Source organism: Podospora pseudoanserina, chromosome 3, assembly GCF_035222485.1.
Source record: "Podospora pseudoanserina strain CBS 124.78 chromosome 3, whole genome shotgun sequence".
Taxonomy (NCBI): Eukaryota; Fungi; Ascomycota; class Sordariomycetes; order Sordariales; family Podosporaceae; genus Podospora; species Podospora pseudoanserina.
The window spans coordinates 2,880,873-2,902,308 of NC_085922.1; the positions used below are offsets into that span (position 1 = coordinate 2,880,873).

At 51.7% G+C, this 21,436-nt stretch overlaps 4 protein-coding genes across 4 annotated transcripts; 1 reads left to right on the top strand and 3 right to left on the bottom strand.

The window, feature by feature from the left end:
- Positions 1 to 5,307: 5,307 nt before the first annotated feature.
- On the bottom strand, positions 5,308 to 8,587 carry QC764_308270 (uncharacterized protein). The gene is made up of 3 exons (XM_062945933.1): positions 7,661 to 8,587; positions 7,106 to 7,561; positions 5,308 to 7,031 (listed from the first exon to the last, which is right to left on the bottom strand). The coding sequence occupies exons 1-3, from the start codon at positions 7,713 to 7,715 to the stop codon at positions 5,623 to 5,625; spliced, it is 1,920 nt and encodes a 639-aa protein (XP_062801975.1). The 5' UTR covers positions 7,716 to 8,587; the 3' UTR covers positions 5,308 to 5,622.
- A 1,027-nt stretch (positions 8,588 to 9,614) lies between these two features.
- QC764_308275 (uncharacterized protein) lies at positions 9,615 to 10,223 on the top strand (the record flags this gene model as incomplete). The annotated part of the gene is made up of 1 exon (XM_062945934.1): positions 9,615 to 10,223. One exon carries the CDS (start codon positions 9,615 to 9,617, stop codon positions 10,221 to 10,223), a length of 609 nt encoding a protein of 202 aa, XP_062801976.1.
- Positions 10,224 to 10,276: 53 nt separating this feature from the next.
- CCT3 (T-complex protein 1 subunit gamma) lies at positions 10,277 to 12,390 on the bottom strand (the record flags this gene model as incomplete). The annotated part of the gene is made up of 6 exons (XM_062945935.1): positions 10,277 to 10,473; positions 10,525 to 11,162; positions 11,224 to 11,814; positions 11,886 to 12,094; positions 12,196 to 12,265; positions 12,366 to 12,390. The coding sequence occupies 6 exons, from the start codon at positions 12,388 to 12,390 to the stop codon at positions 10,387 to 10,389; spliced, it is 1,620 nt and encodes a 539-aa protein (XP_062801977.1). The 3' UTR covers positions 10,277 to 10,386.
- Positions 12,391 to 16,955: 4,565 nt separating this feature from the next.
- HUL4 (putative E3 ubiquitin-protein ligase) lies at positions 16,956 to 21,436 on the bottom strand (the record flags this gene model as incomplete). The annotated part of the gene is made up of 2 exons (XM_062945936.1): positions 20,010 to 21,436; positions 16,956 to 19,960 (listed from the first exon to the last, which is right to left on the bottom strand). The coding sequence occupies exons 1-2, from the start codon at positions 20,689 to 20,691 to the stop codon at positions 16,956 to 16,958; spliced, it is 3,687 nt and encodes a 1,228-aa protein (XP_062801978.1). The 5' UTR covers positions 20,692 to 21,436.

Consider the following 21,436-nt stretch of genomic DNA (forward strand, 5'->3'; position numbering starts at 1 on the left):
ATGCCTTTCCCAGCAGCTTAGGCAAGCGAGACAACTCAACGGGCGTGCCTGTGTACCTGACTCTTTTTTTCTTTCTCTTTGCTGGCTCAAACGACATACCCATACTGCCGACGTGTGCAGCAAGTATGTCTTTGTTTTCGTACATGTCGCCTCGCACAGAGGGGGAGTGAGGTAGTGTACACTTCAGAGAGCGTGAATTCTCTGTGCACTTTGGGTGGATGGTGATCCATTCATGGCGCTTGCTTGCCTGCCTGCTGGTTCCTTCTGGCCTGATTTTTCTGACTGGTTCTGTTACCTGTCCTTCTTCCCGCCGCCTGGGCACCGGCATTCCCAGAGGCAGGACATATGTTTCGTTTTGTGGTTGGTTGTTGGCTATGTGTGGACCAGTGTCCGGTGGTACAGTACCGTAAGCTCAACTGCCGCAATCCCCGCCGTTGTGTTTCGGACGAGAAGGAGAATAAAAGATTGGGAAGCCAATTTAACAGCTTCATGCTTGCTTTGAGGGGATTGTTTTTAGTTGGGGGGCATACAAGAGGGCGGAGAGAGCGCCGGACCCGAACCGGCAAGTTCCGACTGGATGAACCAAAAAGTTTTTTTTTTCTCTGTGTAGCAATTGGACAGAATGGAGATAGGGAACACAAAGGCTTTCAAGTTGGCTTTACCCGTTTGTTACTCAGGGTATAGGATGGGGGGGGCTGTGGTGAGAAGACAAGTGCGAGGCTTACCAGCCAAACACAGACAGAGAGACAGCGGGTAAGAGGGGCAAAGCAAGGCAGAAGTGAACTGAAGCGGATGAATGTATCCGACAGGAAGATTATTTGCTTACTGGTGGACATTGTTGAGCTGGGAATGTGTGTTGATGCAAATAATGCACGAAAGTGGTTTGTTTGGAAAAGTGGATATTTTTCGAGGGGGGAGTGAGTTTGTTTGGCATTGGTTTGTTGTTCACTTTCACCCCCCCTTTCTTGACCCACTAACTGGCCGGTTACAGAGACTCCCCTCTTCATGCTCAAAAGCACAGCGCAGAGAGGTCTGTTACTATTGTCTTTGAACGAAGCGGGAGTTTCGAGCACCTTCCGTTGGTTTCGCCTCTGTGGAGACTGGTTGTTGCACACACAGGAGTGTCAACAAAGACAGGCTTACAGAGAGAGAGGCAAGGGAATAAAAGTGAAAACTCTGTCGTTTGGTCTCTTGCTATTGGGTTTGGTGGGTTCATTGGGACGGGGCTTAGTTACGCACTTTTAAACGCTCTCGGACTGATGATGATGTGATGAGTGCAGGTAACAAGTCAAAGAGTGACAACAACACAGAAGGGCTGGGCTGCTTAGTTGCAACCGGTCAGTCAATGACTTGCAGTTTGACTTTCTGGCAGTTGGTTATTGGTCATTGGGCATCTCGGCAAGGTAGAGCATGTCTGTTGTCTTCTCGGGCCGCTAGGGAGGGAGGATGGATACAGTACACGCTGGTCTGATGATGTGTGAGCTGTGCTCTTCGGGCCGCTAGAGGGGAGGGATTTAGATGGATGCGGTGCACGCTGTTCAAGAGGAGGGTGGGTTTTGTGTGCCGTGGTGCCGAGCACAGGTTTGAGGGTCTGGGAGACCCTGGGTGTAAGGAAAGCTTGCAGAGGTTAGACATTGGCTTAGTCCCAGGCAGAGATACAACCATGTTGCAGCAGTGTCAGGTTTTGGTCTGTGAAGTACCTCCTATACTGTGATGCCGGCGTTTTTTTCGTAGCAACAAACACCCAAAATATGAGAAGTGGCCTCTAGTGAGCACTGTGAATCTCAGTATTGTTTGTTCTGGGCTTACGTCTTTTGAGTTGTGCTGAACTTGATTGGTATTGGGTAGGTAGTCTTTTCGCCCTGAAATGGGACCCAAGAAGACGGTTTGGATTGGGCAGAAATTGAGGGGAGAGGGGTTCAGGTGTGCCACGTTGCTGAGGGTCTGTCCCAGAGACTCTGAAAGTTTGCAGTGCTAGTAGGTGCTATTGGACAATTGAGTGAAGAATTGGACAAATGGAGAAGGGAAGGGGGTGACGGGTGGTGATGCAGGTTTGGTTGGTTGTTGGTGTTGAGATTCTTCTGTTGAGAAGACTCAACTAGGTAAGAAGAGGCAGATATGGATGGAGGGGTGGTTGAAGCATGTCAGTCAGGGTAAGGTAGGTTGGCTGTTTCTAACTGACATGAGCATGCTTGGAGTGTAGCTACTTGGCTAGGTTAGTCTCGAAGAGGTGGTCGTTTGGCAGCTGTTGTAGGGTTCATGACCAGGGCCGATGGAAAGCGAAAGTGGATGGCAACTCATGATAAGAGACTCGTAGCAGGATGCATCGTGGATGCTCCACAGGGGTTCTTAATATTGCGTTGTTTTAGATATGGGTATGGCTTTTCAGAGGTACAGGTAGGGCTCTTCTAGGTACCCATAGCTGTGGCTCCTCGAAATGCAAAATGTATTATGTTTGTTCATGGCCTAAAGCTGTGACATATTCCGGTAGTTGTTATCCGAAGTAAAATAGAAATGTAGATAGCTAGTTTGTTATTTTTGTTATCAAGCGGATGAAGGGGTTGATTGTTTCTTAGGTACCGTCACCCTCCCCATAGAATAATTGACACAAGAAGTAAGTTGACGCCATAATATACTGTGAGCTATACCTTAAAAGTAAGTCAATAGATCTTTAAACTATCTTTAAAGGCCAATAGACTATTTTTAAACGCCTATGGACTATCCTTCAAAGCAGTTAACCTGCTTTAGTGTCTTAATTATTTTGTGGTAAGGGTGACCCCCTAAGTGCAACTTGCTCTTGATATCTATAACTTCAAACACAGACGTCTACGTCCTGTAAAAAAAGTCAGATCCGTGTTTTAATGAGGTTTCAGACTTACTTCGAGAGGCTTACTTATATCAAAATTCCTAAATAACAATGGGAGTATGTGGGCGCACTCTAAATAGTCACGAATTCGAAAACGCTGGTCTGCAGGTAGCTTGGTGTAGAAGTGGTTGTCTACCGCCCTGGTAACGACACAACCATCCCGTATCATGCATTTCTCTCTGAGAACTGATTGTTGATTTCGAGATGACGGGTCGATATTGATCATGGCTGTGTCGATGTCGTCTTCGAATTCTTCTGCTAGCCCTGGAGAGATAGTTAGGCTTTGAAGCCCAACGTTTCGAGCAGGGTTCAGAAGGGCGTCGACTAAGAAATTTCTCAGCTGCCTGAGTTTTCGTGCATTGGCAGAATTCTCCTCAATCTCTCGCATTAGCGTGATTCGCCCGGCAACCGGCAGGTGTGTGATGAATGCCTCAAGGACACGTTTGGTATCATCCTGTCGTGAAATTTGCACATATCTGCTGAGTGCCTGACTACATCTGTCGTACAGCTCCAATACCTTCACCGGGTCCTCAAACGCCGCTGATAAATATGTGCTGAATGCTGTTGAGACAATTGTTTCTTCGTCGACGTTTGGGTGCCGGGGGATGGCGCCTTCCATTCTAAAACTGAATAAAAATCGAGTAACAAAACCGGTAATAGATGCTCACAAAAAAACTAAATAGTGAATACCTAGGACACGGATTACTGTAAAAACATTTGCCGGGGGAAAGAAAAAAAGTTCTAAACAGATGGGTCAAACCCTAGAGGGCTTGAGCTTGATTAACTGAGAGGAAGTGGCTTGAAGTAGCGTAGTTACCTATTGGAGAAAGAAAGAACTGGAAAGGAGGCTAGAGCAAAGGCGTTCAACTGGTGGGCACAGTCGCAGATGCCATCTCGACTGCGAAGAGTGCCTTCAGTCTGGCGCTTCAGGGCCTACCCCAAGCTTCTGTGCCGTGGGCTGCCACTTGTATCGCCTTGGAGGTATGTTCACCCAGGAGCATTGACATGTCATCTGCTGACCTTATCAGATGCTATTAAACCCTATTAAGAGCACTAGATCCAGTCGCTAAGGGATAAACTGCACCAGAACGATGATGGATTGGTACCGGGGACTGACTCGCCCTCTGTTCAAGGACAGCCCAAGTGATGGGGAGCTCTCACAAATGAGACGACAACTTGGCATCCAGATTGTTGAATTCTATGAAGCTCTACTGTCTTATCAGATCACATTCGTCTGTTCCTGTTACCGTCATCGGGGTCTTGCCTTCTTGGGAGATATTCTCAAACTTGATGATTGGGAGCACAAGATGAAACTCGTGGTCGATGCCGAAACAGACATATACAAGTCGTCCAGGAAATATACAGCCCTGCAAATGTCGCTGCGGCTTGAACAACTAGTCGTGAATTGAGTAACGGACGAAGAAAACCAATGACTGAGAAATCTTCGGTCCACTGATCCTCGGGATGACAAAGATCGCATGGAGAAACCCAGAGGAGGACTTCTCATCGAATCCTATGCTTGAATTATAGGTAACCAACAGTTTCAGCTATGGCGGACTCACCCGGGCAGGCGAGTCCTCTGGATCAAAGGCAATCCGGGGAAAGGGAAGACCATGCTTCTCTGCGGAATGATCAATGAGCTCTCACAACTGAATACTGGAAATGGTAAAGGCACCTGCCTGGCGTATTTTCTATGCCAAGCAACAAATTCTCGCATCAGCGGCGCGACTTCAGTCTTACGGGGCTTAATCTATCTATTGATCGAACAGAATCCCTCGCTCATCTCTCATATTCGAGAGAAGTACGACCGTGCTGGAAAAGATATGTTTGAAGACGTCAATGCTTGGTCTGCCTTTCCATTCCCTACTTCCTCCTGGAATCCTCAGTATGTAGGGTTACGCTCTGTCACATACAACGAAGAAGGCGGGTGTTTCAATGTGGGCCTGGATCGTCTGTGTCTTGTTTTAGAGACCCTACCGGCTACAGGCTCGAACCGTGGGGTTAATTACCGGCTTCGTGAGGATGGGTATAATGAAGATGAAGAGAGATTGCTGTGGCTGCCGGCGGACTATCGTCCTGATCATGCTTTCAGTTGGAAGGGGGCGGCACATACTCTGGTCATTTCCACGAAACGGAAGGGAGTCATAGTCATGGAGTTTGCCTCGGGTATGGATGTGCGTCGTGGGCATCATTAAGCCTCTAAAAATAGTTAACAGACCTTGGGATATACTATAGGCCTTTACTTGTAATCGCGTTGTTTTAAAAGATAGTCCAAAGGCCTTCAAAGAGGTGTGCTAACTATCTTTATAAGCCTTGATATTATATTCCAATCTCTACTTTTTCATCCACAGCGTACTTGACATTCAAGTTCAATCCAGTTGGTATTATGGGTGGTCAACACAAATAGGTATCAATTCAAAAACACTCAACATAAGAGATCTAACTACCCATGATACAACCCAACGAAATGCTCAACTTGAACCACCAAAAAACAGAAAGGTATCATTCCTCCATTCTCAATCTTATTACATACCCCCTAAAGAACAGATATCCTCTCCGAAACAAAACAAAAGTCTTCCACGTGTGTGCGTGTGCGTGCTATATGCGCAAGTCCATTCTTTTTTGGTGCCCCACTTTTCCCAATCCCATATGCCCCATAATAAAAAGCAAAAATGCATCCACACCAAGAAAGAAGAGTGACAAACGCTCGCCGGCTATTTAAAACAAAGAGAAACCAAAAACGACAGTCCAAAATATCAGTAAACACTCCCCTGTATACTCTTATCCTCCATCTCAGCTCTCATCAATGCCTCATCCGCCTTCTCCGTTAACGTCCTCGCCAACTCCAACCCGTCAGCGTTGCTCCCACTCTCATCCTCATCCTCATCTGGCGTCTCATGCTCCCCATCTGCCTCGTGCTCTCCATCACTGCTATGCCCAGCATCACTGTGGCAGTCTCCCAACCTGTTAGCCCTCATACCCCTTCCCATCCGGCTGTTATCTCTCTTGCTGCCAGGCCCAGTGAGAAAGACAGCACGATGAGAAGCAGGCTTGAGATAATCATGTGTATGTGAGTGGTGGTGAGTATGTCTGTGACGCTCGTCCTCTGACGAGTCAGCGTCATCCCCGCTGGCGACGCTGTTATGCCCGCTGTACGTCCCGCCAAAGTCCCTTCCGACATGGAGTTGCTGTACCGCGCCCCCATGGGCAGAAGTTTGATGGTTGCTGCTGCTGTTGTTGTTGTTGTTGTTGCTGAGATGGGGCGGTAGGCTGGGGCTCTTGAGCTGGCCACGTAATCGGTCGTCGACAGAGATAAAAGACGGCGTACCGTCTGGACTAGAAACCACCTCATCTCGGGCCTTGCTGATGTCGATTTTGGGACCCGTGATAGAGATGTCAAAGGAGGGGTTAGGGCTGCCGTCTGCGCAAAGCGTGGTTGATGACTGAGACCAGAAAATCTTTTTGCCTGCCGGCCGTCGACTCACTAGTGTTGTGCTGTTGGCCGTGCCGTTGAAGGAAGGATTGGTGAGGCCGAAGGTCGGAGAGGTTGCCGTGTTGTTGTTGTTGCTGTTGGTCGTCGAGGAGGTGGAAGAAGTAGAGTTGTTCGTTTCAGCAGGGGGAGCAAGAGCGGCAGCAGCATCGAGGGGAGAGGCGGTGCCGTTCTTGACGGCTGTCACGTTGCTCCCGCTCGTGTTGCTGTTGCTGTTGCTACCGCTGCTGTTTTCACTTCCAGCCAGGCCAACAGCCTGGTTAGAGATGATATGGTCGTTCTTGACCAAGTCAGCCAGCGTCTGGCGGATCTTGAAATTCTTGTCGTGGTTGCAGCCGTTGGGACAGCCTCCCCAGCGACGTCGAATCTCAACCACTGAGCCGGTGCGAGCAAGTTTCGAACTGTCCTTACTCTTTCCATTCTCCTTTCCGGTCTCCGCCTTCTCCTTGTCCTTTGCCTCGGCTTCCTTTTCTCTGGCCACCGCTTCCAGCGCGTTTTGTTTTTTGAGATCGGACCATGTCCGTAACTTGTTTTCTAGGATGTATTTGCCCGTGTTCATGTCCTGCCTCATGGTGAGGAACTCGCAGTGGTTCACGTTGCGGAGATCCTCAAAGTACTCGACACTGAAATGGTACCACTTCATGAGGAAGACACGAGACATGAGACCGTGAGTGACTGTTGTGGGTTATTATTAACATCCCCATTTCTTTGGAAAATTGGCTCGTTCCTGGACAAAAGAAAAGACATACCTAATACGCAGACACTGGGAAAGTCGTCATCCCCAAATTGTCTCCACAAACTCTCGTTGAAACCACTGACACGATCGTAGGCATCCGCCGCACTCTCGCCGTTTGGAATTCTGTAGAAAAAGTGACCATAGTCGGCACGCTCCTGCCACATCCTTTCCATCTCGGCGCTGCATGGCTGGAAGTTGCCAAAATCTTGCTCGCGCAGCCTTGGCTCCTCATAGACCTTGATCCTGTTCCTGTTGAAGTTGCTGTCTTCTGGCTGGTTGTCCGTTAAGGTGGCGAGGATGCCTTCTGTCGTCTCTCTTGTCCGTCTGTAGGGGCTGGTGAAGAACTGAAGAGTGTCGTCGGGCCGCAGCAGGCCCTTGAGTCTCCGGCCGGCTTCGTAGGCTTGTTGCCATCCTTCTTGCGTGAGCTTGACTCTGTGGTCGGGAATGGTCTGGTGGATGTCGCGGTTCTCTGTTGCAGAAATGGCATGTTAGTCACACTGATCTTCTTGTACCCCTCCTTTTTTGCAACATGGGAATCTGCAGTGCGAGGCTGAGACATGTGACGTACTGTTGCCCTCCGACTGGGCGTGTCTGATAAGGATGATAAGTCTTGGTTTCCCCATGATTGTGTTCTCCTTCTCTTCTCTGGGTGAATTGGGTCGTGGAGATAGCTGCAGTTGGTGTTTGAGCAGGATTGGGGAGTGGGCAGGTGTTTCTTGGGCGCTTGGTGGTCTAGTGATAGGCAGTTCGTTTCAAGTTGCCTTGTAGGTAAGGGGAGGGCCTATCAAACAAGGTGGGGGATAAAGCGCAAGGGGTTGTCCGACAAAAGGGGATCTTCGGGAGTAACAGAAGGGAAAAGGAAAAATGGAAACAGGCAAAGTTTTAATAGCTTTAAGATTCTCAGTTACAGCACAGAGCCTAGCTGCCCAGTCTTTTGCAATATGGATGCTCGATGATATTTCGTATTACCAATGCGGTTCGTCACCAAGTGACCCCTGCCAATTACTCACTATCCCAAGCCCACTGCCCAGTTGTTTTTAGCAGGCTCCAAGTGGAACTGTGGAACGGTGGAACGGTGGACACAAGCAAACTCAGACTTCAAGTTGGGCATGACCCCGCTAGTTTTTCATCTGGAGGTGTCTGGATCTCGTTGGCTGCTTGGTCCATGGAACAGCACCCAAAGCTGTCGTGTCTGCCTCTCCTTGCGCGCGCCTGATGATGGATGGCAGTGCCCGTGTCTGCATGGTTCTGCCGTTCTTCAGCTTTGGGCTTTCTTCTATTGTGCAATACCTCTATCAAAGCAAATGGCACGATTCCACCGTCCCTTCGTGCCACTTCTGGTGTCATCTCCTGAAAGCATAGGGCTGCCGAGTTTTGCTAGCTGATAGCAAAAGAGTACCCGCCGAACCGGTGACCGCCTGATCGCCATCGAATCAGACCGCCTTCCGAAGAGATCTACCCATCTGCCACCCGTGGCTTGCTAACACCAGATGTGTGGTACAGACGCACCCCCCCTCCCGCGCCCCCGGCACTTGACCATTCTAGATGACGGTTCCTGAAGCGCCCAGTTCTTGTCCCCCAAGCGCCTAACAGGAACAGACAACGTTTTCCTGCATTTTTACCTAATATGCTTCCATTTCCAGCAACATGTTCGTATCCTCTTTCATGATGCAAAATCACCACATGACATGTTGGATATTTCTCCATGCCACCAGTTCAGTCTAGATCGACAATTATATGGGGTAAACGGTGTCCACAATCTTGTTCACGTGCCCCTTTCTTCTGGATCGTGTTTGCGGTTCCCCGGGCCCCCCTACTAAAAAAATCAAAAAAAAGTCATCAATGCAATCCTGACTGGATCGTGGGTCGCTAAACCCCGCCATTTCTCTTGGGGCTGCCAAGACATGGTGGTCGAAATTTGAGACAGCTTCCCATTTTCAACCACTTGTCTAAACACATGCTTGATCACTGACCAGAAGACCAATCAATGGGACTCTCTCTTGGCCGTGACATTTGCCCACACCCGGATATCATCACGCAAAACGTGCGGTGCGTGCCATGGCCATTTCGTTCCGTTTGCTCCCGTGGTAGGTCCCGTAGGTCCCGGAATCTCAGATCTTCATTGTGTCAGGCACCACGAGGCTGAAGCCCCACCACCAAAGTGACTCTTTTCTTGGCACAGCCAAGGTGGCCCAGGCTCTCGACTCTTTTTTCTGGTTGCGCCGCGGTCGCGTCCGGTGTGCCAAGCCAAACCAAGTGCACCATCCAGCTGCAAAGCTTCAACTCCAAGAAATCGCATCATCAGCATCACCACCATCTGTCGCGAGGGACCCCCCAAATCGACTCACAGTCGCTACCGCGTTCACATTCTAATTCCGGGCTTTGTTGTCAACAGCCATCACCACCATCCTTGTCGGCAACTAGCTACTGGATCCCAGCCTTGCGAGTACATCACCCACCACCATCAACACTCCCAATCCTCAACCTCAGCTCACCTTAGCTCACCTCAACCAACTCCCAAAATGGCCGACGCCCCCCCAGCCAAACGCCTCAAAACAACCACCTCCTCCAAAACCAAACACAACCTCTCCCCCACCTCCCTCCAAGCAGCAACCCTCTCATCCCTCTTCGCAAACCCCGACAAGCCCATCCCCCTCCCTACCGGCCCCCAAAAGAAACACCTCCCCCCGCCCCCAGAAATAGTAACCAACGTCCAAGGCTCCTCCGCCGGCGCCGGATCGGGCGAGTTTCACGTCTACAAAGCCGCCCGCCGCCGTGAATATGAACGACTCCGGCAAATGGAAGAGGAAACCGCCGCTGAAAAGGCCCAGCGCGAGTTTGAGGAGGAACGACTAGAGAGGATAAGAAAGGACGAGGAAAAGACGCGGAAGAACAGGGAGAAGAGGAATAAGAAGAAGCAGAATAAGGGGAAGGGAAGTGGGAATGAAGGGCGGACGCCGCAGCCAACTATTACCGCGAGTGGGAAGGAGGGGGATAAGAAAGGTGATGATGGTGATAAAGTGGCTGGAAATGGGACAGAGAAGGGGGATGCAAAGGAGTCGACAACACCACAACCACCCGCTGTCCCAGTCGCCCAAGGGGTGGGGTTGGTCATCTGCGATGATGATTGAAGGACAACCAGCTTCACACACGCAGCATCAGCAATCGGTAGAGTATCAGAGGAAGGGGTATCTGCATTCCAGCATTTTATTTGTTCACTACTTCCCACCCATCCATCCATCTATGCCATGCTTTATCTACCGGCGGGTCTACCCTCCTTCGTCATCTGTACATTTAATCATCACCACCGCTAATGCCGACACCCGGTTGCAGCTTCTTCGCGCTGCAAATATCATCTACTCTGAGCAAGAGGCAGGCGGCCTACGTTATGTTAGTATACTGTAATACCGTAGGCAGAATCAAAAACCATACCTCGATAGCGGTCTTCATGCTCTGCACCTTGATAGCCTCCGGCTCCCAAACACCATACTCCTTCATGTCCACCAGCGAACCAGTATCACCATTCACGCCCCACGAGCTCTTGCCCTCGGCGTGCTTAGCCCGGAGATCGGTCAGCACCCTGACAGGGGACTTGCCCGCGTTCTGGATAAGCGTCCGGGGGATGACCTCAAGCGCCTCGGCAACAGCCTTGTAAGGCCACTGCTGGACACCCTCAATGCTCTTGGCGAGCTGCTGTAACCTGACAGAGACCGCCATCTCGGTAGCACCACCGCCAGGCGATAATCTGGGGTGGAACATGACGTTGCGCGCCACGCCCATGGCGTCCTGGAGGTTGCGCTCAATCTCGTTGAGAACATCCTTAGAGGGGCCTCTGAGGAGGACAGTGCAGGCCTTTGGTGACTTGCACTTTGTGAGGAAGGTGAAGTACTCGTCGCCAATCTTCTCAATCTCGAACAGACCGCACTGGGTGCCGACGTCAGACTCCTGGAGGTCTTCCACTCTGTTGACGATGGTGGCACCAGTGGCTCTCGCTATCCGGTTGTTGTCTGTCTTGCGCACGCGGCGAAGGGCTGTGACGTTGGCCTTCATGAGGTAGTGCTGAGCGAGATCTAATACACCATCATCAGTCTTATGCCCCCTATACCCCTGAATGTTTGCAAACAAACTTACCAGAAACACCCTTCTCAGTGATAACCAAATCTGGGTTCAGCGCCAAGATATGCTCACACATGCTCTTGACCTGCTCCTCCTCAATCTCTAAAATCCTGTTCCAGTCCTCCTCCTTCGTCACCTCGATATTAGTCTGCGACTCTCCCTTCTTATACTCCAAAGGACAATCCAACAGAATAATCCTCGGATTCTCAATCTTGCGGCGCATCTTGGGATGAGTAATATCCTTGTTGAGCATCACACCATCCAGCACCCGACTGTCCTCAATCTCACCACCAGGCACCTTCTCAACACGTGCATACCGCTTGATATCGACCTCGCGCTTGCCGTTGCCAACCTCCCACGTGACTGTCCTGACAGCGTTCAAGGCAAGGCTGCACATGAGCTCCGACCATCTCGAGACAAACTTTGTGCCGATGGACGAAGAAATAAGCTTGTACATCTCCTTGTCGTCGTTGATGTCGATGGGAAGGGAGATCTCCTCGATGATTTCCAGCGCGTCCTTAAGAGCCCGTTTGAAGGCCGCGATGATGTTGACTGGGTGGATGTTGCGCTCGAGTTGGGGGAGGGCCTGCGCGAGGATCTCACCGGCTGTGACAAAGTGTTAGCCCCTGGTCAGCTTCCATGCCCAACATGCCCATCAGTGCTGATTTGTAACCCACCCAGGATAATAACAGTAGTAGTACCATCGCCAACCTCCTCATCCTGCGTCCGGCTGAGTTCGATCATGCTCTTGGCCGCGGGGTGCGACACCTCGATCTCGCGGAGGATGGCGTGGCCGTCGTTGGTGAGGACGATGCCGCCCATGGGGTCGAGCAGCATCTTCAACATGGCCTTGGGGCCCAGGCATGATCGGATAATATCAGCAACACTGTATCCCCCAGGTAAGCTTCATGTATTTCAAACAACGACGACGACAACATCGACTCGGGGCGGTCAAGCAACCAGGACGGCGGGGTAGTAGTAACATACGTTTTGGCAGCAGCGATGTTCGACAACTGAGCCTTGCGACCGGTCTGCCTCTCAGCACCGGCATTGGTGTCTATGTTCATACCATAATGGTCAGCTATGAGCAAGTCGCGGTAAAGGGGGCCCAGAGTATATAGGAGGCGGGGAAGCTTCCATAGAGGGGGGATCCATACTCATCACCAAGACAGGAGCCTGCATCTTGCCTGTCGTTGGCTTTCCGCCTGTTGTATTGTTTTAAAAAGGGGTATTAAAACGAGTCGTGGTCGGGGGGAGAAAGAAGGTGGTCAACGAAAAGGGACAAGGCGTGGTGGTCGCTGGAAAAGGGCGGGTTCGAAATTACACAGCGAGGATCCAGCGTGGGTTCACTGTTTTCCTTGTCGTCGCTAGGCAGCTCCTGAGGCGCTGGAGGTGGGATGGTCCCGAAAAGTTCAGAAGCCCGGGACCCACCAAAGCTCCCGCTCTCAACGCCCGAGGTGGGGCAACGCCCGGATCAACACAACTTCCCTTCCGCCTGGATATCAACGGCCCCAAGACATAGTATAATTCAACGTCCTAAACGACTTAATGGTAACAATCAAATACACTTCATATTATCATGGCGAAGGGGTGTACATAGACCCTATGTACACATCCATAATATCAACCCGGCCTGCTTCTTTTATACATGTCCATCAAAGTCGTCCACCTCACTGCCCGTTCCTCCTTTCCATCCCTGATAACCTTCCATATCCCCCTCCCTTTCCCTCTCTGCGTCTCTTCATTGTTCAAAATGCCAACACGATAACCCCTTCTCAACCCCAAACAACTTCACCATATCCTCCAACTGTTTGTAAATGTAATGGAATACAAATACGTACAAAGGAAAGAAGCACGGCGGCAAGGTTCGCAAAGTGTGCTCTTTGTCGACCCAGAGAATTAGATGTTAGTAAATGCTATTGTCTGGCCAGACCATAAACTCCCCAAAATCGACGAAAAAATTGATACAGAAAACAAGAAACTGTCAAAAGTGACGGTGCTATGCAGCACAAAAAGCGTATACTGAAGGAAACAAAAACAGAGGCCTTGTTTGCGCGCAGTAACATCCTGTTGCAAAAAGAGCCTGCTTCCGTCGCTGAACTCAAAAAGAGACTAGAAATTCTGCGAGATTCCGGCTGTCTGTTGCGGGTAGTGTGCTGGGTTCTCGATGCGAGTGTTCCTCCGAGCCGTCACATCCCGGATGATTGGTGAGCCGCCTCCTGGCTGGCTGGGGGGCTGGTCTGAGTATGGGTTTCCACTGCCGTACTGATCGTAGTACTGATTGGGTCCGCTGTACGCCATACCTATTGGGCCTTCGCCAGAGCCATCAGACCTCGCAGCAGCACTATACGAAGAGGAAGCATTGGAAGGCCCGCGGTGCACGTCACCACGGTTGTTCGCAGCAGAAGGGCCCATTACTCCAAGAATCTCGCCCTCCGGTGAAGCAGGCACTTCATGCATCAAGGGCTCACCAGATCGTGTGTCGGAGACAGTAGCACGGGTAGGTGAAGCGGCATCCGAATAAGGGACCCCTCCAGACATGGTTGTCGATGTTTTCCTCGCAGTCGAACCGGCAATCGTGGTGGAGCCCCAGCCTCTGTAGCCAGCGGAGGACTCATCATCTCGCCCATCATAAGCGGCAGCGACGGCTGGAATTGTTGGGTCGGCGTTAGGGTTGTATCCATAATCTTCGACCTCCTTGCGTCTCTGCTCCTCGGCATCCTTGCGCTGCTTCCTCTTCCTCCACAAGAAAATGCCGGCCACAACCAAAAGAGCAACGGCAACAATAGGGACCACCACAGCGATAGCAATCTTCCCACTGTTGCTCAATGTTCCGGCCGAGGCCTCAGGGTTGGCGTCATTGCCAGCGCCAACCCCGGGAAGTCCAGTTGAAGAAGACGATGAGGTCTGCGCAGGATCTGGTACGCCATCCGTCGGTCTTCTAGTGGTGATGGTTTGCGTAACAACCTCTGTGCTGGTGTCTGGTTCAGGGTCTGGGGGGTTGCTGGATGAAGGCTCCGGAGAAGGCTCTGGTTGTTGTGGGGTGGAACTGGTGGATGGAGGATCAGGCCTAGGCGTCGATGATGTCGAAGGAGGAGGAGGGGTGGGAGTGGTAGTGGGAGGGGGGAGGAGGAGTGGGGGTTGGAGTTGGTGTAGGAGTCGGTGTGTTGCTAGTCGATGGCGGAGGAGCGGGTGGGTTGGTGTCAGACGGTGGAGGGTCTGCGGAGGTGTCCGGCGCGCCAGTCGAGTTGGTAGACATCACGAAAAATCGTCGCTTCAATCGCGGTAGGTTTCTGTATGGAACTGCCATATTAGCATGGGATCCCACCGTGGCAGGTTGCGACGCATGGCGGGAGAACACAGCAGGAACATCGTGGAAGACGCCGTGCACCTATTAAGAAACTGTGTGGACGGAGGTGGTGGAGGTTGAAAAAGACAGTCGCGCCGCGGCTGCAGTGAGCAGCTTCAAAGAGAAACAGGCGGTGCGTGTCGGACTGGATCGGGGGCTACAAACCTCTGGGTTGCGGCGAGAGTGCAGATGCAAATGTCAGCGGCACGCGACAGTTGACGATGTCAATTGTGCGGCAGTTGCGAACGAACGAGCGCTTCGATACGATGGACCAAAGGAGGTGTTTGAGATGGTCGACTGTGAGACCAAATGAATGGCTGAGCAGACGATGCCGTGTGCGCCGACAGAAGAGGCCAGTCGCTTGGCGGCTGAACCACAGCGGTTGACGAGCTCAGCGGGGCCCGGGATGGCGGGTGCCGAAGAGTAATTGAAGCTGTCGAGCAATGAGTCGGAATGAAAACAACAAAAAGTGAACTGGAACGACGGTTGACGAAATCGCGCGCCGTCACGGGTCGGACGGGGAAAAGACGAGATGGGGGAGCGATGGAAGGTCAGACCCTCGGGGGGATGGCACGAGAGATTAGGTGCGGCTTCAGGGCTGTTATTCCCAGTTGCCAGGCTTGGACTAGGCGCAGGCACAGTTCATGCGGCAGTGCAACATGTACCGCGGCTGCCAGATTGGGCGAAGCGGTACGTAAGACGACGGGACTGTGACACCCGAGACGGGGGCGATGGCCAGGTTGAGGAGGGATTGTCGGCCTGTTTGAACCGACGGCGATTTTGAAGCAATTCTCGTTTCTTGATTTTGTTTTTGTAAACTTCCTCACCAAATAAACATCGGACGAACCTAGTCTAACAAACTTCTTTATCGCTCGAAGCTTTTCATCAGGTGACCGGGCCTGTGCCTCAAGCTTTTCCCGCCGGGTCGTTCCTGGGGCAATTTTCAGTTCCTGGGATCTGGCTGTGGGGCCGAAAAGTCCGCCGTTGCATGGGATGACAGCTCTGAGCACTCAAACTCCCAGCTGGCTTTTGCAACTGTTCGATCGTCCAACCTTTTTTTCTTTCATTCTTTGTCCCCAAGCCAATCTATTTCCAGAAACCCCGTATTGCAGCTGAGCTCAGCCTCGTCTTTTGTGCTGCACATGTCAACCTACAACGTTCCCGGCCTGCGACCTGACATTGCCAGAAGATCACGTTGTCGATCGCCTCTCGACCTCTGCTCGGCCTGTCTGAGCTCCCTCCCTAACTTCATCACCATCAACCCATCTCGACAATACAACAACCGTGCGGCAAAAGCCATCGCCGTTGGCCATAAAATCCCAATTTGTGGAGATAAGACACCCACCGTTGGTTGATCCACCTCCCTCACCTACCTCCAGCAAATCGGCTCGCCAACATGCACCCTTTGCAGGACCCTTGTTTCCTGAAACCTCTCTGCTTTGCATCTGCAGATAGGATCTCACTCAGTGCCCTTCCTGCAGCCCGCTCCAACCGGGGAATTAACCCCCCGGGGCTCTTCTCTTATCACGATCCCTTCACTTGTTCCCATTCTCCATCCTCAAATCATGACCATCAAGCTTTAAAAAAAATGTTTCTAGAAAAGCAACCGATTCAAACCGCCCCATCGATCCAAAACGTCATAGTAATAAAAACCAAGCCTAGGACCCAACACACTGAACCCCACTATAACTTCGTAATCAAGTACGCTAAAAGGCGGGGGAATATCGTCTCTCGGGATTTTGCTCATCTGATCTCCTACATTTTCCTCCTTCAAGGATGAACCTCGCTGGGTGTTTTCGTTCCTGACTACTCAATCATCTCTACTTGTTGCAACCTCTTCTTCATCAGCTCAGTATTGCTTGATGGTGTGTTACAATGTAAAAATAGCCCCTCTAGACCTCGACTCCTCACCAGTAACCATCTCAGCTGCCCCTCCACTACAAGAGACCTACATATACTCAGATCAGCTACAGGCAGTTCTGCCTATGTGCTGACAACCTGCATAACACAAAGTGTCTTGTCCTCCCCTGAACCAGATCGAGTCCCAATGTTAGAAGACCTGCAGCCTGAGGCGCTTGGGCTTTAGTTCATCTACCCGGACATATCTTCATGCAAGGGCAAAGGAGAACATAGACATGCAGAATTCAAGACAAATTTCAGCCTTTGTTTTTCGATCTAAGATATCTCTAATTCAACTCTTTTTCGCCTCTTCTGAAAACAAACCAAGGCGAGTGCTGTATCTATATCTCAATGCTCTTCCTGATAATACCTAGCGTGATGGCACCGAGCGCAAACATTAGGTATAACCCCAAAAACGACAACCCCATAACCCCTGAGCTCCAACAATCCAAAAAACTTCAAAACAAACCACCCCTTCTTGTTGCTAAAACCAACTGCTTCACTTCAACCCAAAGCCCTCACTCCCATTCACCGCCCCCCAAAGCATCCCCTCCAACCTCTCCCTAGTCCCATACTTCCACAGCCCCAGCGCATTAAAGCACGTCCTCGCAGTCGGATACCGCCCAATATCATCCCCCAAACACGAAATCTTCACCACCAGTGACGCCGCCCCCGTGGCAGGTATCCTATCACTCCCCGTAATAAAACTCAACAATTTCCTCTGATCCTTAGGGCTCGCCCGTTCAAACGAGCTCCAAAACCACCTCACCACCGGCTCGTCCTCCCCCGGATCCGCAACCTCCTTCCCCCACCCTTCATACTGCGCTACCGCCCTCAAAGAATCAATATCCAGCGCCTCATCCGACCCCCTCACCAATAACTCAATCTCCTCCGGCCTAAACAAACTCAACGCATTACCTCCACAAACCGTGAAAAATCCCCGCTTGAACGGCTCAAACTGCCTCGTTACCGACCCGTCAAGAAGATACCTGACGTACAACTCGACATACTCCCTCTTGTTCGTATTCGTCACCGGCCTCCTCTCACCCCCGGGACAGAGCGGCACCCGCTCCACAACCCCATACTTTTCCACATCCACCACAAAGTCCAGGCAGAAAACCTCCTCGAGGTCATCGTCGCTATACTCCAACAACTGCCTCAGCCCCCTCGCCAGTCTAGGCCTAAACCCAGCCAAATCTTCCAGCGTATAATTCATCGTCTGCCTCTGCTGATGAGCCACCTGCCCAGCCAGCGGCGGCGGCGGAGCAGCCATCAACAACTTTCGAAACGCAAATGGCGGAAGCGCAACATCCAAAATGGTCGAGTTGTAAATCGCAAGCCCCAGCACCACTCCCACCAAAAAGAACTGCTCCGATGGCTCCAGCGAGTTCGGGTTAAAATAGCAATAGCCCGAATCCTCATCATAGAGAAACATCCCATGATCCCTCCCAAACACTTCTCTCACCAACAACAAGAACCACTCCTTTCTCAACCCACCGGCATCAACCCCTTCCTCCCCCTTGAAAACAATCTTCAACCCCTTCTTGATATCCTCCCCACCACCCCCAATAACCTCACTCACAGCCTTCAGACTGTCCTCCACAAGGCAATCCCGCCGAATATTCAGTGTCAAAAACTGCCTCACCACCCTGTGGCTGAGAATGCTATCAAAAAACGCATCCCTTGCCCGACTCTCCATCTGCCGTCTAGCATCATGCTCTAAAATCTGAATCTTGGCCCCAATGCTCAACAAAAACGGATACTGACAAAACGCAAACCTCGCCTGCTTCTTCTCCCACGCCTCAAAATCGCCCACCAGATCCGAGTCGTCTAGCAGCGTCGTGTAAAAGTCGCTTGTGGGGACAATCTGTCCCCTGGCATACACCCCATCACCCCCGTTGTTATTGTTGATGCTGTTACCGTCGTACATGTTTCCACCCCTTCTCGCATAATCCATATTGTTCGCCGCAAAGAGCAACCCCAACACCCTCGCCGCAGCCTTGATCTGCCAATCATCTTGATAGACCACCCTCTTTGGCTTCTCCTTCTTCTTCCCCCTGTTATTGTTATTATTCTGGCCCCCATTAGCCCCCCCACCGCTCTCTCTTCCATGCCCAAGCGCAGCGTGCAAACTCGCCGCTGACCTCCCAGCCCCCATGCTAGGAATCAACCCATCCGTGATGTCAACCTTGGTCTCATACTTCTTCTCATTTTGCCTAATGAGCCTATATGCCAAGAAGCTCGACACCAAGTCCTTGGTTTGCACAAACATCTTTTTCGGGTATCTTGCAAACCACCCAACTAAATGGTTTTGGCAGTCCGGAGTAGTATTCGACACCAGGCCCACAATCCGTTTGATAATACCCGAATGTCTCCCAGAGGTGGGACTAGAACCTCGCAGTGGGTCGTTGCTCTGTGTCGAACCTGCGCTACCAGGGTGCTCAAACTCCCCAGAGTAGGGCTTATAGTCTCCGTGCAGCAAGGGATTTCCAGCAATGATCATGATGAACCGCAGGTCATCGGGGCTAACAATGGGCCTTCCTGGTCTTTTGAGCATCGTCTCGCAGGCTTTGAGAAGAGTCCGTTGGGCGTGCTCCTGTCCAATGAGAATCTCGGTCTCAAGCTCCATGAGCGTGGCGTGTGGAGCAGTCAGGTCTGGGTCTTCTTCTACCAAGCTCGAATACACCTCCGGCCATGAACGAGCAGCCTCCGTGACAGCCGAATACCACTCTTCTAAATCCGCCCATTCCAAGCGAGGACTCCGCGAGCTGACTATGGACTGTCCGTTTTGGCTTTTATTAGAGCTCGACCTTCCAGGGACAACATCCTCCTGCCCACCTGTCCACCAAGAACCGTTCTCTGCAAAGTTGCCCAAGAGTAATAGCTTCGCATCCAAGTCAACGATGGGCTGGGGGTTGATAGTTGGCTGCGATCCCCTGCGGTGTTCGATGTGGTCGACTGAATGTTTCCGTACATCCTCTACTGTAGGACGATGCCGATGGCCTCGGTACGATGTGAATGACGAGTTCAAACAGTGAAACGAAGTAAAGCAAGAGACAATGTAGTCTTCAAGTGGGCGAAATATTCTCCTGGCTTCACCACCTGGACTTGGGGGTTGAGGTGTATACTGATGAGATGGTTGCTGCGGGAAAACCTCTTGGAGAACAGGTCGTTTCTCAGGGTATGAAGCGGATATGGTATTGGGGACAGTGTTGGACCAACTAGGCTGTCGGCGGTGCTGACTAGGATCCCGGGACCTGCTGGGTATCGGCTGGGCCCTACGACTAGGGCTCCCAGAGCTTGGTGGCCGCACCATGAGATAGGGCTCCGAGAAGTTGCCCGAGTTGAAGTTTCCTTCAGTTGAATTGTTGAAGAATGGATTTGTGGATGGCTCGCGAGGTGGACTGAGAGCCTCGGGCTGTGGGTTTCTCAGAGCAGCTGCCAAGAAAGCGTACAGACACTGAGAAATCAACGACTGTGTGTGTTCGAGAGAAATAGTACCGTCTACAGCAAGTCAGCAACAGCAACGGAAAGATGTAAACGGTCTCCTTACCAGACGACAATGTTGGCCGCCGGTCAGGTGAGGCGCCCGCCCCCCGTGAATGATCCCGTCTATTTTCCCGGTTATGATCATGGCCACGATCTCGGTCCCTTGGTAGTGGCTGCAAGTCATTGATAGTGAGGCAGATGGTGCACTTGAATACATGTAGGTCCCTCGGCCATCGTACAAGCGACCCGCACGTCATGCAATTGCCCGTCGAGTAATCCCTGCTGCCACCCGAAGAGGCGTTGCGGTGACCACGGCTCGGTGGGGGTCTTCCTCGAAACTTCGGCAGAGGTCCGGCGTCGAGACCGGACTCCGAATCGGACTCGTGCTCGGGGCGGGTCATGGGGCCCGATTTCTTCTTCTTGATTGAAAAGAGTGACGGGAATGGATGGCTCATGGAGCGTGTATGACGGGGTCTTTGTGCGTTGCGCGAAGGGTGTAAGTCTTCATCGGACGAGCTGGACTCGATTTGGCACTGCTGCAGGTTCTCCCAGGTCTCGAACTCGGGCACTCGAGAAGCGCTTCGATATCGGCTCCTTTCGCGGTTACTGCTACCATGACCGCTTGTAGACCCGGGCTGAAGATGCTGACGAGCATTCGCTGGTGATCGAGCTTGATTCGAAGCCGTTGCGGGGTCGCGTGGACGCAGAAAGGCAGAAGAGCCCACTTCGTTGGGCCAGGGAGCCATGATGACGGCGAGACCTTCTGCTGATCAACTTCAAGCCTGGGCAGCAGAAACAACCAAAGCAAATAGGTCACAGTATCAGCAAGATAGCAGGTTGCGCCTTCACCTCTTGTTGCTTTTTTGAGAGCCCCACAGAATCCCCGGCTCTTTCCTTTGAGGAGCAATATCAGGCGGGTTGGAGAAACCGTCACTGGCACGGGGGGTGGCGTGACTGCAGTTATTCAACTGAAAATGGAAGGGAGACGGAGGCCACGATGGTTTTGTTGCCTCCTGCCTCCTTTCCTTCGATGAAGGTCAAGAGCAAGATGAAAAGTCCGCGACTGCCGGGCCAAGGTCACTCTGCGTTCCCAAAGCACAAAAGTCAACAATAAGAGAATCGAGGTCGGCAGTCGGCAGGGTGGAACACTGATTACGTTGCGTGGTAGCGCGTGTCGTTGGGAGATGGCAATGACGATGGTGTATGTAGAAAGAAAGCCACCCACGACAGGAACAAGCGCCATTCGGTAGGTTGTGACAAAACGAACGAGGGCTGGAGGAGGAGAGGAGGAGAGGTCTCGGCCAGCTCTGGCATTCAAATCAATCACAGCCCAGCTTGAACTGCACTGAAACGACCCAAGGCCTGTATTACCACTGACCAGTCCAACAGAAGCGACCGTATCCACCAACATCCAGAAAAAGCAGCTTCAGAGAGGCTCTGGGGATCTGCAACAGGCTCACACCCAAGGCCGTTGGCATTGGTGAATACGAG